This window comes from Bombus affinis, chromosome 13, assembly GCF_024516045.1.
Source record: "Bombus affinis isolate iyBomAffi1 chromosome 13, iyBomAffi1.2, whole genome shotgun sequence".
Lineage (NCBI taxonomy): Eukaryota > Metazoa > Arthropoda > Insecta > Hymenoptera > Apidae > Bombus > Bombus affinis.
In genome coordinates, this window is record NC_066356.1 from 2,664,817 (window position 1) to 2,681,882 (window position 17,066).

At 36.7% G+C, this 17,066-nt stretch overlaps 1 protein-coding gene across 3 annotated transcripts in view; it reads left to right on the forward strand.

The window, feature by feature from the left end:
- LOC126923294 (neuronal acetylcholine receptor subunit alpha-7-like) overlaps positions 1-17,066 on the forward strand; it is a 178,420-nt gene that overhangs the window by 145,727 nt on the left and 15,627 nt on the right. For 2 of the 3 annotated variants that reach the window (XM_050736616.1, XM_050736614.1), the window contains 7 exons: positions 7,215-7,395; positions 9,779-9,854; positions 11,395-11,589; positions 12,722-12,808; positions 14,283-14,392; positions 15,037-15,178; positions 15,779-16,176. In XM_050736616.1, coding sequence (XP_050592573.1) covers positions 7,215-7,395; positions 9,779-9,854; positions 11,395-11,589; positions 12,722-12,808; positions 14,283-14,392; positions 15,037-15,178; positions 15,779-16,176 — 1,189 coding nt within the window. The remainder of the gene's footprint in view (positions 1-7,214; positions 7,396-9,778; positions 9,855-11,394; positions 11,590-12,721; positions 12,809-14,282; positions 14,393-15,036; positions 15,179-15,778; positions 16,177-17,066) is intronic. The other variant, XM_050736615.1, reaches the window with a different exon arrangement.

Genomic DNA, 17,066 nt, shown 5'->3' on the forward strand with positions numbered 1-17,066 from the left:
GAGAAATCGTTTCCAGGACGTTGGACAATATATCGGTAGTTAGTGGCGGAAAGTACGATTCGGCAGCGTATAATTCCGAATGCTAGCAACCTCTATCCATCGGTTTGCCACTCTCATCCCTTTCCATTCGACGAAGATTAAGTTGTTTTCAAGCATGAACAGTGCCAGGGATATCACAGATACAATCGAGCAGATGGAATTCATTGCGCGCATTGTGAATGTGCTATACATTATATATATATATTGTTGATATTTCTGTATATTGTTGTGTATTACTCATAAATTATCGTATACAGCTTGTGGTGACAATTACAGGACCGCTGCCACGTCCTTGTTCCTTTAGACATTACTATTACGTTTACCTCCTCGAAACGTCGTGTATTTAATCAAAGTGATTCCCACATGACTCGATACATTTTCACACTGGCAGGTTCTTCCCAAGAAGTTCATTCAAGAAGCTGTTCATCGATATATATAAGACACGCGTTAGCGTTTCCATTGGTCTTCTACTTCCTTGGAAAATCGTCGTTTCGAACCTTGACCTTTCGTGTAAAACAGACGATCGATCTGTCTACTTAAATTAAATAATCCATCTACCGAGCTTTGTAGTATTTGTTTCGAATGAACGTGAACGCTTAATCGATCCCCACCCCTCTTTAATTTATCCATTTACGATTGTATCCAAATTGCTTTCAGATTACATACATCCGTAAACCTGAAAATTTTTTATGGAATTTAATTCAAGTATGATCGATTTAAAACGAAAACTTTGTTTAGGAAGAGGATTAAATAACTTTAAAAAAGTCGCGTTCGTTTACTTAAGTGTTTAATGTAACGAAGTCGACCGAAGTTACGGGTCTGGACCTCTTGGTGTTTTCTCGGCGACTGACTAAAACCAACCGATCATCGATGGTTCGATGTCGGGGAATGTTTGGATTATTGGCGCCCGGACCGCCGCAAACACCGATGCCTGACACGGGTCCTCGAGAGAGGCTTCCGCGTCTTATTGCCTACGTGATATTAGCTAGGGGTATTTAGACAGATATTGAAAATATATTGTTTTTAACAGTTAGATGATATTCGTCGACCGATAGGTCGAAAAATGTGGTTAAACTTTTAGAATTCTAATGTGACCACTTTTAGAATTTAACGATGTACAATATTTTACCACAAAAGCCGTACACCACCAAGTGACGATGTATGTACCAAATATTTTAGATTGCCATTCAATTTGGTATTTTGGTACTTCGTACGTCGAACAAATCTCAAGAATATCGGTTTCGAAAGGACGTGCTCACTTTATCATCTACTATCAGCTTTCATGATAACACTTTCGCTCTAAGCTCCACTCTTTTCAGCTTATTTTAGTCGAGGAAGTTGCAACAGTTTGTTCATGAACTTCGTACCCTTCAAACTGTGATACATCTCTTTTGGAACGATTCTCGGATCTGGTAACTCGTGTAAATGCAATGAAACACGCTGTAAATTTATCGAGACGACTTTTATTTTGTACTTTCAGTTTCTTCAAAATGAAGCTCTTCGCGAACGACACAATTCTATTATCTTCGCTATAAAAAGGCAAACGTCGACGGAATCCTCGTAATGAAATATCAGGAAAATCGAAAGGCTTTCCTCACCAAAGCACGTAGCAGGTAGAAACACGAGAGGAAAGTAGTTTGGCTAAAGGTACAAAGTGACTTTTCATTCGGTACGACTGAGAAATCTCAGTAGATACGGCGAATCCGAGAACATTTTCGAGAATTATCTGGTAGTAGTGGCTTTGCCAAATGTCGTGCAATAATGGAGTTATATCTGCAGATTCAGTTGCACCAGAGAATTTCAGATCGACAATGGTGTCTTGGTGCAAACAGCTATTTAATTCACAATGATGTTCTACAACGACAAAGATCTTTGGGAGAAATGGGAAATCCAACGTAGCGATTTTCAAACGTCACAAATATTCCACCGTTTCGAAACTCGGTCGACTGTTTAACGTATTGCATTTGACATTTTGTTTCTCAAACGTGGCCTTGAGGAATTTTTCACTTTAACATGTGACAAAGGATTCCTTTTTTATATCGTTCGTCTTCTATGTTTTATTACAATCGTTTACGTGTCTACTTTTATCTTGAATCCGTTAAAATTTTAAGAAGAACTCCAAATTTCAACTTTTTCCTTTTCTTCATTTTATCTACGTACCGTATTTGCAACTCTCTTTTGTATTGTCGATTTCGATTAAGGTAATATAGTAATTTAAAAAATCCTGTTTCTGAATTACCTCGCCAGCACTTATTCATTGCATGATATCGTTTTAACTGGTATTTAATTCGAGAAAAGAAGCACAAGTGGCTCTGTTTCATCCTTATTTTGTACGAGAGAAGTTCATTCACACAAAATGAATGGAACGAAATGCGATTCACTGGTGGGTTCCGCGTAACTGCACTCGTTTCCACTTAATCTTGTTTCGTTTACGAGCACAGCTGTCTTTTTTGGCGATCGCAAAACTCGCGAATAATGCCGCGACACAAAGAACCCAATTGCAACTCCCCGTGCAGCGTCGGCCCTTTTTCTATCCGTACCTATAACCCAGACCACGATCTCTCTTGCCTTTCGATTTTCCAGTCTCCTATGTGTACCTCGAATACACGAGACCGTTCGAGTGTCGTTGGAAAGGGTTTGAAGGCCAATGAACCGAAACTATTTATCTGGTCGGACTTGGCTTGTACAAATACAGACGGCCCTGGGATGCATCCATGCATTTTGCATGTATATGTATCGAACGATAGCTGTCGATCGCCGAAACGATGCTGGCACGAACAGTCGTGACGAACTTTATGAAATGAATCTTCTCCTCTCTTTTCTTCCTCTGCCTTTTCTTTCAAGAGCCAGAGCACCGGAATGTATCGAATGTAGTCGAACTTTATCGGAGCGTAGTCGTGGTTGCATGAAATCGTGGTAAATTGTTAATGTTCTCTAATGTATGCCAATATCATTTGCGGCATTTTATCGAGGACGTTCGGTTAAAAATGAAAACGAAGACGAAGGTTCTATCGATCGACACCACTGACCTAATAATCGAAACATTAACTATCGGAAGAGAACTGTTTCTACCACTTCTTGCGCCATATCTTTAATTGGGTCATACAGGCAGGAATTGCGATACCCGGAAAATCGACAGATTGAATAACTGAAAAATTAATACAAAGCATGTCACCCGAGTTACGTTGTTCAGCTCCTACCGATTAAGCTTGTCGGTACAGATTCTAAAATTTTCTTAATTTTTCCTTCCATTCAGATTCATTTCTCTGCCCGTTTAATGGATTCTGCTTAACGTATATAGATACTGGCAAGATCAAAAGGATTAACAATTAGCCGTATTTAATGTTACATCGAACCCATCTTATCCTAAATAAATACAAATTGATCCCGGAAGCTGATCTATCCCGCACTAGTGAATTCATCACTCGACCAGGCTGGCAGTTTGAGAGGTCGATCTATTAAAATTCAAAATCGCCCCTACCGAGCGGATTGGTACTTACACCTGGTTTGAGCCGCTCTGTTTGCAGGAACGAATGTTACATCTAACAGGAACTAGGTTTAAACGCAAATCAATACTAATTCATAGCGCGGTCGAGGCGCGTAAATATCATTGCGTCAGGCTGCATACACATTATCATCCTCAGATTGGGGCTCAGAGGGCTCCCGATGGGAATTTAATTTTCGTTGTCAAAGGAGACGGCCGCTTATGCGAATTTAGCATGCGATGGAAAGAAGCGTGCAAGCACACAGGGAGTGCAGTGTGGTGTGAAACGGCAGAATGATGGGGATTGAGAGGATGGTAGTCGTGTTAGTGGGTGTGGCAAGGCAGTAGAGTGAGTACGAGGTGGTACAGAGGGTGGATTCAAAAAGAATGAAATAACGGATTGGGTTGCGGCCAACTGGCTGGCTTCCAACCAATCCTTAGTCGCCTGGATGCGGGAGTATATTATGTATACCATTCACCCGCCTTATATCCGTGCCCCGTGGAATCGCCCCGATGCATCCCATTGAAAATCATATTTGCCTGTTTGCTGTGCGTCCTTAGACATAGGGCTTCGAGTCGAGTATAGAAACAATAATTGAGAACGACCGGTTCACTGCGTTGCTTCTTCAACGAAGAGCTTCCCGATGTTTATTAACGGTACTCGAGCGACTCTCGCAGATCCATCTGGTGCGGAGACACAAATTTTCCGTGCGAATTCCTCGCAATTACGAGGATAAATAGTGGCAGGGATGCTTGCGTATTTTTTTGGATGTTACGTGACTTTTGAGGAAATGCCTATTTTCGGGATCACGAGAGAATGGATTAAGCGATGAGAACGGGGCGATTAAGTTTAGAGTTGTCATTCATCGACGGAGTTTACTGTCGCGTGAAAAATGAAAAGTCCTGACGAACTTGGCCATGTGTACTACTTTAGAATTAGGAAGTCGAAATTCGTTCGCTTAAACAGATGCCTTCTATTTGTGATGAGTCTTTTCGATGCCAACTACAACAGACATCGGTAAAGTAAAAGAAGTAAAAAGAAGGCCAATAGTGGCGGAGTAACTGCATCAAGAAAAAATAATTTATGAGAAGCATCTTTACTTTTAAAGATTGGAATTCCTTTTACTCTATGGATCTGATCTCATTTAAGCGCAAACACGTTTTCAGAAATATTTCAATCATCTTTATGGACGTTTCGATCAATCAAATGTCGATGTACTTTCGGCATTGTGGATACAACTATGTTGAAAACCATTTGAAGGAAATGGGAGGTCTGGGCGTAAAATGCAGAAAGATAGCGAATGAGCAATCTATCTTTTCTCTGACTTTCCAATAATTCCCGATTTGCTGCCATTGTGGTTAAATGAAGCAAGTTGGAAGAGCGAAGGAAATCAAACCTACAAGTTAGATGATTCTCAGTTTAATGCTCCCTAATCATTGTTTTGGTTTGAAGTTTTAAATTATAAAGTGACGAGGAGAATTTGCCAAAATTCGACTCATACGATACCCTGACAAGAACTTTAGTTGCATCTACGTACTATGTACACTGACGTATGGACTTGTATTTTCTTAAAAGATCAATAAAAAATAGTATTTCTATTCCCCTTCCTTTATCTAATAAATTGTAGCTTCATGCAAAGAAACTAAATCTTCACGTGTTCTATAATTTCTCCAATAATAATTACAACAGGGTATTAATTATTTTTTTAAGTTAGTTTTCAAGCAAACGTGGATGTTATTATAAGTATCTTGAACAATACGAATAAGGAAATAGAAAGAATCGAGGAGATTAACATAAGAAAAAGCTTTAGTGGAAGATCATTTTAGTGATAGATCAACGTCATAGTTTGCTTCATGGTTCTATCTATCCAGAGTATCGCTTAAAACCGAAACATCAAGCACAAATGTAACTGTTTCCAGAAAATGGCAGAGTATCGATTTAAAATAGTAACGAATTCATATAGAATTTTAGACGAGATTGGCACAATATTATTACAATTGGGATACAACGGAACACAGGGAATTTTCTGTAATTAACTCATTCCGTAGTGACTGCGAATCTAACGATAATAATTTACTGCTTAATAACTTGACATTGTATCAAAATATGTAGGTCAAAAAAGTTAAAAATAGTATATAGTATAGATAGTCTAGCAGAATTTATTGCGTTCAGAAATTTGAAATTTCAGGTTATTTGTCGAAGTTTGAAGTATCTTTTTTGCTCGTAGAGCAGAACGATAATATATTTCTCCATGATTCTTTATGATTTCAAAATTATTATTTATATGTGAATTCTTTCGTATTCGAGCGTTCAAGATTAATTAATTTAATTGACGAATAACATTTTTCCGATACCACGCGACATCCTACCTTTACTAAGTTTTTAATTGCATGCAACATCCCGTACTTTTTCCCAGGAAAGGGTGTCGGTCTTCATTCGATGACCGTGCTTTCTAAATGGGCAATAAATTTATTGCGTTCAATAACTACGTACAGAAACGACGAATAAATCACACGCCGGTCTGCTAATTACAATGTATATATACCGTTTCAAGGCAGACGCTCTCGTACTGTTATATTTTTGACCGTAGATGGAAGAACAAGTAGGCTGGGAGATTCATTGATTTATAATACGTGATGGACAGCGATTGAGTAAGTCAATTCGCTTTAAATATTTCAATGTGCAACCTGTTTCATTAAGATTCTTCAGATACGCTGCTATTCTGATAATTAAATTACTCTCGATTCTTGTTCAACAATGAAATATACGCGCAATAAAAGTTCTTATAACTTTTGATAAATAGAATTGCATGAAGGACTCTGAAATTATTATTTCCTACATTTACCTGCATTTTATAAAAATTTCATTTGATTTCGTGCGAATAATACCTGTTAAATACAAGAGATCTTAAATTAAATTTATTATTTGACATAGCTGCCTGAACTTTATTAAAATTTTGATGTTTGATTTTATGCAAGTGCTCGGAGAAATGCTTGCACTTCAAATGTCGTAATTAAATATCATTTTTGAACATCATAACAAGTATTAGTCATTGCGATTTTAACGTCAGTAACAAAGTAACGAATTCAGGGTTCTTTAGCTTGCAACAAATAGAATGAATCGATCGCACAATGAAACAGAATTGGTAACTAGATCCGGCGTAATTCAATATTTTAATTTTAGGAAACACCTGCCCCGAGAGCAAAGGATCGCTAGAGACAAAAGAGTTAAAATGGCTCTTCTTCCTATGCTTTGCATTTCACTAGTGAAAAGATGTTGAAGTATATAAATAAATAGTTGTCTACGAATCTACGTGCAAATTTTAATATCGTGCGAATCATTAATCACGACTTTTATCCAATAACCTCCATAATTTCACGGGACTTTCAACTGCGATAAATTCAACAGACTATCACGCTAAGTCGAAAACTTTGATTGTCTTTGTATACTACATTAAAATCTATAACTTCATTCGTGTTTAAAATATTCATCTTTTACTTTTCACCATGATCTTTTTACGCGATTTGATTAATATTATCAGCAAAATTTCCATATTACAGGTTTTAAGTAATCAGTATTAACAAATTCTTTTGCGTAACACTTTTCTGCTTCAAAATTTTAATGAGAGGGCTAAACGTTGTTCGAAACATTAATCGGAACCCGTTTAACGATAACGACTGTTGGTTACAGCGCAGACGAAGGCTTCGACGGCACTTATCCGACGAACGTCGTCGTGAAGAACAATGGGACCTGCTTATACGTACCGCCCGGCATATTCAAAAGCACTTGCAAGATAGACATTACGTGGTTCCCCTTTGATGATCAGCGCTGCGAGATGAAATTCGGCTCCTGGACGTACGACGGTTTTCAGGTAGGGGATACCGCACCATGGGAAATAGGTCAGCACGTATCCGTTTCTTTTTAATCTTCCGCTTGCGTTTTTATAGTCGAGGTACTTAGCTCGGACATGCCAAACTTCTTAAGAGGGAGAAAAAATTTTTCTAAGTACACAACGATATTTTACGATTCAACGCGACACGTGGTACATAAAACGTTAGGAAATTCTCTTTTTTTTTGTTGTTGTTGTTGCCTAGTGTTTTCTATGTATGTGTTTTTAAGAAAATATATCAGGGAATATTACTTTAGGAGAAGATAATATCAGAGAAGGTAGTTGCAACTGAATATTGTCTTATTACTTGAAAACGTTGGAAAATAATAGCTTGGAAATATACAACAGGTTCTGTTCCCATAACGAGGATCAAAAAATATGAAAGATAAGACAAATTAAATTTCTCAATTGTGTGTACTTTTGCTGGCAAATATTAAATATTCTAGTAAGATTTTGTATCCGTCGACAAGGTTCAACTGTTGATTCGAAACGATTTTATATACCTAAATTTATCGCTTCAGAAGTCTGACAAACAGAATGTCCCAGTTCCGATATCCTCGATTATTATTTCTAGAATACTTTAGAGCAAAAAGCTTACCGTAAAAACTTGTCCGTAATATCGTTTTAGTTTCAACTTACTCGTCCTGTAAAGTTATTCTTGTTGCAAACAGAAAAGGCAGGACTATGTACAATATGAGATGAATAGGATTTAAAGAATCGAAATGTACTTTTTGGACGATCTCATTTAGTCCTATAAGTCGTTAATGTCGTTAAAGTGTCCGTACAGTGTCGTCTTTTTAGCAATCTGATGTAAATGCAGTGATGCTTCCGGAAAACATTATTTCAAGGGGATTCTTGAAAATTTATGAATTGTGGAAGGTGCATTTCGAGTAACAATAAACGCGACAGCGTAGCATGCGAAGAATTCTCAGTAATGCAGTTTCTCACTAGCTGTTTCAATTGGTTAATACAATGTCTGGATAGACTGCTCCAAAATTTCTTCAACGTGGTGCTTCTGTTTAAATTGCTAGAAAAAGGGAAATAAAATTGCGCGACAAAATGGACAATTTTGACGTGTTTCTTAAAATATGTTGCTACGTATCTCGAAATATAAATATAATATATAAATATTTGTTTTTTCACAGCTTTTTTCTAACTTCGAAAATTCTCCAAACATATACTAATACTATCTTTTGTATAAAGTAAACACAGTGAGTTTATAGATTTTCGTGAATCCAGCCGGATTATCAACACGCGGAATAGTAATTTTTTTCTAAAATGTTGAGGTTGACTGATAGAAGAACGAGTGGATAAATTCGTAATAGAAAAATATATTGAAATAAGTATAGATATAAGTACAGGTATAGTGTATGCTGATCCAGATCCTCGCTCTTTCAGTGTTACAATACAATAGAAGAACGTGTGATAGAGAGCACGTTAATATATTTATAGCAAAGGACATCACCAAAAAGTTAACCTTGGTGTGTAGCTCTAGCTGAAGGCTACAAGAAACAGCAATAAAAATCTACTTATAGCTCTTTTGTTTCTATACCTTGTAATCCAAAACAAAATTTATATTCAAGGGCACAATAATATGGACTTCCTCTTATTTTAAATTTGTTTTCACTAAATTCTATTCTATTTGTAACAGCGGTCTCCAATGTCACGGATATACGAAAGAAAAAGGTGTAGAATTTTTCTTGAAGTAATTACTTCAACATAAAATGAATAGGGTATATAGAAATTTGTAAATTTTTACGAAACTCGCCAATTGTTGAAATACGGAACGCAATAAGGGATAAAATGTTTGCAATTCTTGCAATTGTATAATACGTCCGACCCATCTTTATTTGTCGTCTGTAATCATTCTGAATAATTAAAATTGAGACTGTGAATTACACGATACGATGGAATTCGAGAATGCTCGAAGGTTCATTAAGGAGGACAATAAGCAGAACGAAGTAGCAAAGGTAGGAGGGATAGGAAGGAAAGTGAAATATATGTATAACGCTTTCCTAGATTATATTCGATTTCATCGATCTCGTTTTATACAACTTTCCCTTTTACTATGCCTGACATCGAATATACAAGTATATCCATTAGATGCATAACAATGAAATTACCTTCGAACATAAAAGATAAGTTGCAGGTTGCATAACGTTAAAGAGGGCTAGTCACAGGAAAAATTTGCGAGATGGTTAAATATTGAATGTTAATAATTAATGTGAGTTAACAGAGTAGAAAATCGAGAAAATCGATTTTGTTTTCATCGTATACTCTTAAATTGTATTTTGCACGATGAAAACTGTTGCGCACTGCAGTCATAATAACTTTTTTCTAATCGATGGCAATAAATTTTCAACAGTTGGACCTGCAACTGCAAGACGAGAGCGGAGGTGACATCAGCAGTTTCATCACTAACGGCGAGTGGGATCTGTTAGGTGAGTTTTTACAACCCTTATCGGGGTTCGTTTCCTCGCACGAGCGAGCAGTTTGCTCACCGTGAAAGCAGTTCTTGGACGATTAGCAATTCTAAAATCCTCGGCAAGTTCTAGGACACAAAGGAGCCCGTAATCAATCGTTTTCATAGGTCTAGACCAGCTGCATCTTACTACCGGGGAGCTTTATCTAATCCAGATTTTCATCAGAGTTACATGTGGCTGTAACGTCTTCGAGAGTTCCAGGGTGAAAATTAATTCCAAAGTCCGTGTTCTCGCTGAAATCTAATTATTTCAATCATAACTAACTTGAATGAATCTCGATCAAAGATGGTGCATACTCCTTCCAAGTTACTCTTAAAATACTTCTCGGATTCTTTACAAAATTTTCGATGCATTTAACACATTAATAATCGCGTTTGATGGTCAGTTATTCTTTTACAGTATTATTGATTTATTTATATATTTATTTATTTACGTGATAAACTCTTTGATATAACAGATTAACACAAGGGACAGGAAAAAAATGAAGAAAAGAAGTTGAAAGCAACAGAAGGTGCATATGTACAAAAAAAAAAGAAAAAGAATGAGAATAAACACGTAAGAAGCAACGAGACAGAGGCAGAGTATAAAGGTACAGAGAAAAATTACAACACAATATCATTATTAAAAACGCCCAACTATCAAAATTAAAAGAAATATGTATTTCATATGAACGGAAAAGTAAAAAATAGAATATAAGATGTTTGTGATTCTCCTAACAATTTCAGCATTGCTTGTATCTAGAACGCACGTGTTTACAAGATGCAAATTATAAAATAAAAGTATCACGTTTTGCGGCCACGTAGGTTTTATTTCTAGGACGTATACGCGCAAAGTGCCGGTACATACGCGACATGCATAGAGAGCTTATGAAGCAGGCAGAAATGTATCTTAAGTGATTTCAGCCGATGCAAAATGTGGCTATAACGGAAGAAACACTTGAAAATGAAGTCGCGGTCTTTCTCCCGCTATGTTGCTCGAGATAGTTCAAGTGCATAGTGTACGTCGCGTAAAATAGTTGAGTCATCGCTATCGAGCCTAGTGGTCTTTTATTTCCACGAGCTTTTTCCTTCCTAGGTGAATCCGTCGTCTCTGAACACTTGCCACTTTTACGCTCGTTGCACTATCATCGTTGCATTGCTCTGGTTGTCTGGCGAGTTGTACAGTTTCTAAAAAATAAAAACTTCAGCGAGAATTGAAGAAAACTTAATATTTTTAAAGTTACGTTTTTTTTTCTTTTTTATAAATGAGTAACACAGAGTCTTACAATTAAAGAATATTTTGTACATTCTACGAAACATCCATTCGCAGAATAGTTATTGAGTACATTTAAAAGTGACAGTTATATCGCGTTGAACATCGAGTTGTATTGTATTGTACTCAACACTGTATGATCACAGATTATTTTTTTATTTTTTATAAATATGCGTGCATAAGCGTTAACCTGTTTCGATTGTAACAGATATAATCTACGATTGTGTTCTTTCTTTTCTTGTTACAGGAGTACCTGGTAAAAGGAACGAAATTTATTACAATTGCTGCCCAGAACCGTATATAGATATAACGTTCGTGGTTATCATCAGAAGGCGGACTCTTTACTATTTCTTCAACCTCATCGTGCCATGTGTTCTGATTGCCAGCATGGCCGTTCTAGGATTCACCTTGCCACCCGATTCCGGCGAGAAACTTTCTCTAGGCAAGTTAGATTATCGCTTCTGCATGTCAGAAGATTAAACGGTATCTGTGTTGTCTGCTAAGATTACAGTAGGAAGCTGGTAAATGGTTCAAGAATTTTTATTTCTTTTCTGATCATTCTATATTGAACATCGATTGGCATGGCCCGACGTTAAAGCAGTATAATTATATCGCCAAACATGGTTAGTAAAGCTCTGACCAGTTATTCAGCATCAGTGTGCGACCACGCCAATGCGTTCACGAAGTCATTGCATTATTTCGTTATGAGTTCTACTCGAGATTCCGGTGACTCTCCCCCGGCAAGTTCAAATCGCTAGCTAGCATAATTGCAATTCCTTGCAGGCTTCGAAGCACACTATAACAGCTCACGTGATTAGATTCAGTCGAGTTCTCGTAACGTATTGAATTGTATGGGAAATTACCGTCGCGTCGATGTCGATCGCAGACATTCATACGCCAGTGAAATACTGGAATTTATTGATCACCTTCTGTAGTTTCGCGTTTCATATACGCGGAACGATCCTTTTAAAAATGATAAACATATCTACGTTTCAACGTTCCCCGTGAAAGTAACTAACGCCTTAGAAAGTTGAAAATTCAGTTTGTAGATACCAATTAACAAGCAAAATTCTAGTTTCCAACGTAAATTAGTTATACGATAGGGATTATATATAGTTGAAAAGCTCGCTCCTTAATTTCATACTATAATTGGTAAAGTTTAAAATAAAATTCGTCTTGAGCATACTCTATCGCTCAGGAACGGTAACTCGATTCTGCCTTTCGTCTTTTTATTATCTATCTACAAAAATTCAAATATTTATCCAAGAAATTAAAGACTTAAAAGATGGATACGACAAAAAAGGCCAAACAAATTCATTAGTCAATGTATTAAGCGTCTAATACTTCAACGATGATAGAATGCAACAGATAATAACTGATCAAGCCGCAGGAGTTTGAAACACATAGTCCGTGTAGTTTAAGATAGGAAAGATCAGGACCACCTGCTTCGTAATACTTTTGAGTCCTCGAGCATCAACAGCTGCCTACCTTTCAGCCTGTTGTGGATTAATCTGGTTTGGTTATCGAGTTGCTTTACAGTGATAATTAATTGCTCGAACGAACCTCTTTTGCAGGGGTAACCATTCTCTTGTCCCTCACTGTGTTCTTGAATATGGTGGCCGAGACAATGCCAGCGACTTCGGACGCCGTGCCTCTGCTGGGTAAGTCCGTCAATTTCCGACTCCTTTTTTTACCACTTCGTTTTTACCTATTCGGTACCTTTAAAACCGTTCCCGTGGTGAAGATAATATCAGGTTTTTCCTTCTTTTCTCTTTTCTTTCTTTTTTTTTCTTTTTTAACAATTCGTCCAGGGGGCAATGGAGCGTTTCATAAATATAAAGACACGAGTTGGCTGATCTTTTATTTATAATTCACCTAAGACTTCAAATATTGGAACGTGCCTAGAGCAAGACGGATAACGTTTCTAAAAACACAATTCGGAAGATTCTATGGCACCTTGGTGTTTTTGGAGATGATCCAGGGAATTTTATCACTATTTAACGTTCATGTGTACGTTCCGCGTATTGAAAGATGGATTAGTGCATACTCGGTTTCGTAGTTTCATTGGAAATTTGGATCGAAGCCCATGCTGGAATTATATAATACAACGAAATCTCGATTATCCCTTCGTTCTTTGTTTGTTATCCGAATACTCGATCAGCCAAACATCTTATTTTTTGGAAAACGTATTTTCTCTTACACAATATCACATTCTTTTTCATCACTAAATAATTTATAGCGCAGCATCGATAACCGAAAATGTTTCAATAGATCGGATCATTGCGCGATAAATATATGAAACTGTATTTAAGTTTAAACTAAAAAGTTTCGAAGATCGAGAGATTGAACGTTTTGTTTTCATAAATGAATGTAAAGATATTTAACATGGATCTCGTCGAATAACTTTATTGTTCGAAAATCCATTTGTACTTTTAAATATAATATTTAAATCCGAGATACAAGCTTGATAGAATATCGGGAACTAACAAGTATATTTTGATAATGAGACCAAAATTTATTTTCAGAAACTATTTTTCCATATTTCATCTCCCCTTGCAGTTTGATACATTCCCTCGGAAAAAATTCAATATTGTGATCGGGAAAAAGCGAATCGTATTTTCTGTTGAGATATATTCTTACGATGTACTCTAAAACATAGAGAATACTCTTTAATGTTTTGTGAATCTGTTCGCATAAGATCTATCGTACTCGAGGTTTATACAAAGATCTTGAATACATCATACATCATACATCTATTCGTAATGCCTTTATCGTAATACGAGTGAGGCTTGTTGTGCACAGTCCTTTATCCTCGACTGACGATTCCCTATTGCAGTCAGAACTATTCTACTGACAGTGGTAGTATCTTGACAGTAGTAACAGATCGTATAGGTCAGACGCGGAGCTGGGACAACAAACGTTCATTGACACCTTGATCGGGGATAGCTGAAGGGAGGATTTTGAAATTGTTGTTGATATTTCGATGAAGACTGTTGGAATTATAATTAATTCGCAATTTCGATATGTTGTTTATAATGATGTGCGGTTTCCGAGTTGGTCAGTGGAACGATCGGTTTTAATTTGACAGTTTGTCACGTTGGTTATACTTTCTTGAAACATTTAATATTTTCACAGGAACATACTTCAACTGTATTATGTTTATGGTGGCCAGCAGTGTAGTCAGCACCATTCTTATTTTAAATTATCATCACCGGAACTCTGACACTCATGAAATGTCTGAATGGGTAAGCAAGTTTTTCATCAGATTAATTAGAGTTATGAAGAAACTCTTATTCAACTTTTGAAGATTATAACATTATATTCAGAATATTTCGAGTAACTTAAGTGTTGTTGTGTATGTACAAAGAGTATATACTTCTGATTTCACCGCATATATGACTTCAATTAACCCCTTAACCTACGATTTACGTTCGAGAATTTACGTTTGGTCCGATCATCTACTACGGGCTATGCCCGTAATATTTACGTTTGGCCTGATCATCGTACTATAGGCTATGCCCATAGTTGTAGGTTAAGGGGTTAACCTGAGTTCATGTGCTTCCAAATACGCTTTAGGTTTACTTCAGTTATTAACTGGATTTACTTCTTCGAGTAGCACTAAGTTTCCACCTTGTACGAGTTTTATTGTCTATTATACCCTGTGGGTTATAAAAATCGCATGAACGGTATTTCCTATTAATTTGCTAATTTATTAAATATTATTTCACGTATCAAAGCCAATATCTAATTTTAGAATTGAAGAAATATGGAAGTTTAAAAATTCGATAAAAATGTTGAAAGCATACAAGAATAATAGCCAATTATTTCGTATTCTGTATTTCATCAATCATAATTTTATCATTATATTATTTATATTTCAAACTTTCAGGTGAAAGTGGTATTCCTTTATTGGCTGCCTTGCATACTTCGTATGTCACGACCTAGTGATAAAGAAGAGAGGGAGGCACAAAAGTCTCAGAAACCGTCTCCAGTCACCGGTAATTTAGTGACACGAAAAAGCATCGACACAAGTACTGACAACATTTACTATTATCTATATAAATGTTTTTCCGTGTCATATAAACACTGATCTCAGTTACACACTGCTAAATTGTGCACAAAGCACTTCGAACCCGACTTATTTTAGGTTATGTATATAAACATACTTGAAGATATACAAGTACTATCAAGAAAGTAAAACGTTGCCAGAATCCATTTCTTCTTTCTTTTACATTTTTTTCTCTCCCTTAGTAGCTATGTTGTACATATACTACGTTACTACTTTTTTAGAGCAGTTCTAAGCTTCTTTTCTTTAATTTTCTGTTCTTATAAAATCGAAAGAATTCTCAAAGACGACTATTATTTCTCTTCGAAAACTGATTCCCAACGATGTACATACGTTATACTATTGCCATTCCAAGTATTTCCTTGCTAAATTATTTATTTATTTTTCGTGTACGTATGAAATCGAAAAAATTCTCAGAATTTATTTAAAATAAAATAGTATTTATCGATCAACTCTTTTCTCCCCTTTGTATTCTACCCCCATTTTATGTCTCATTATGGACCGAATGCGATAAAAACTCTAATCAACTATTGCTTTCACTTACTATAACTATTTCTCAAAACAGGTGCTGGCAAGAGTCACGGCGATCTGGAGCTTCGTCAGAGGAGCAGCAAATCCCTCCTAGCGAATGTTCTGGATCTCGAGGACAATGCCCTGGCGTCCCATAATAATCTCCTGAATAACGTGTACAGTACCCCTGGCCCTCACCATCACACGATGGGCCATGGGCACAGTCACATTCACACGACGCCCCATCATCATCATAGCCACGCTGCAACGCCGCATCATCAACACTCAACGCCACTGGCACACTCCTCTTATCCGGGAGCGATTCAGATCGGTCACACGCCGCATCATCATCCACATCCGCCAGATACACCAGGTCCCCAGGTCGAAACAATACTTCAAAACGCGTGTTTCTGTGCCCGAAACGAGCTCATTATGATCCTCAAAGAAATTAAGGTACGTTTCTCAAGAAGTGGTCGTTGTGAGTTAACAGAAACAGTTTCTATCATTCGTATTTTCTCACGTTGAATTAATTTAACCGTATGTTTTTCTTTAAAACAATACTGAATCTATTTTTTCCATTTATGTTTCATATTTTTGTTCCTTAATTTTGATGAAAAATTTTTAGGCTGAGTACGGTATTTATTCCAAGAACAATTTCTTTTCTCAAGTTATTTACGCTTAAAAGTAACAACGCATAGTATAGCGGAATTTAAAACGAATTAGGAAGTCTCTCTTATAGAGTGTATACACTCTTAGTTACTTCAACGTTTACAAACTTGAGCTTCTGCTTTATTTTCAATAGAAAGAAGTGTCGGCCATTAATAATAATGAGGATGACAATTAGCGAGTTCTTGTGAAATATACGCGATGGTGCTTCGACTAATTACCAAGTGTACACTCATTTTAATTTATCCGTAAGTGGAGAAACTTTCGTGTAAACTCGCATGTAGTATGATACCGGAACATGCACCAACGAGATTCGCTGACGAACGTGAAACCATTCTCTGTACTATGACTGTTTGTGCAGGATTATTAAAGCCTGTCTGTTTCTCGAGTTTCAGAACTGACACGGCAAAGTCAAACACTCGAAATCTATCGGTGTTCATAATTATAAATCGAATATTTGATGGAAACTTCAAGTTCGGTCCTGGTTCCACGATAGAGACAATTTTAGACAATTACGTGGTCATTGTGTATTCTGACCAGTTTCGAGAATTCTATTGTACATTTCCATCCTGGAGTTAGAAAGAGATTAAATGGAATTTCTCAAGAAAATGGCCATTGTCGACACTTGACAGAAGTATTTGGCTCAAAAAATCTTTGATGCAATTAATTTTTTAACT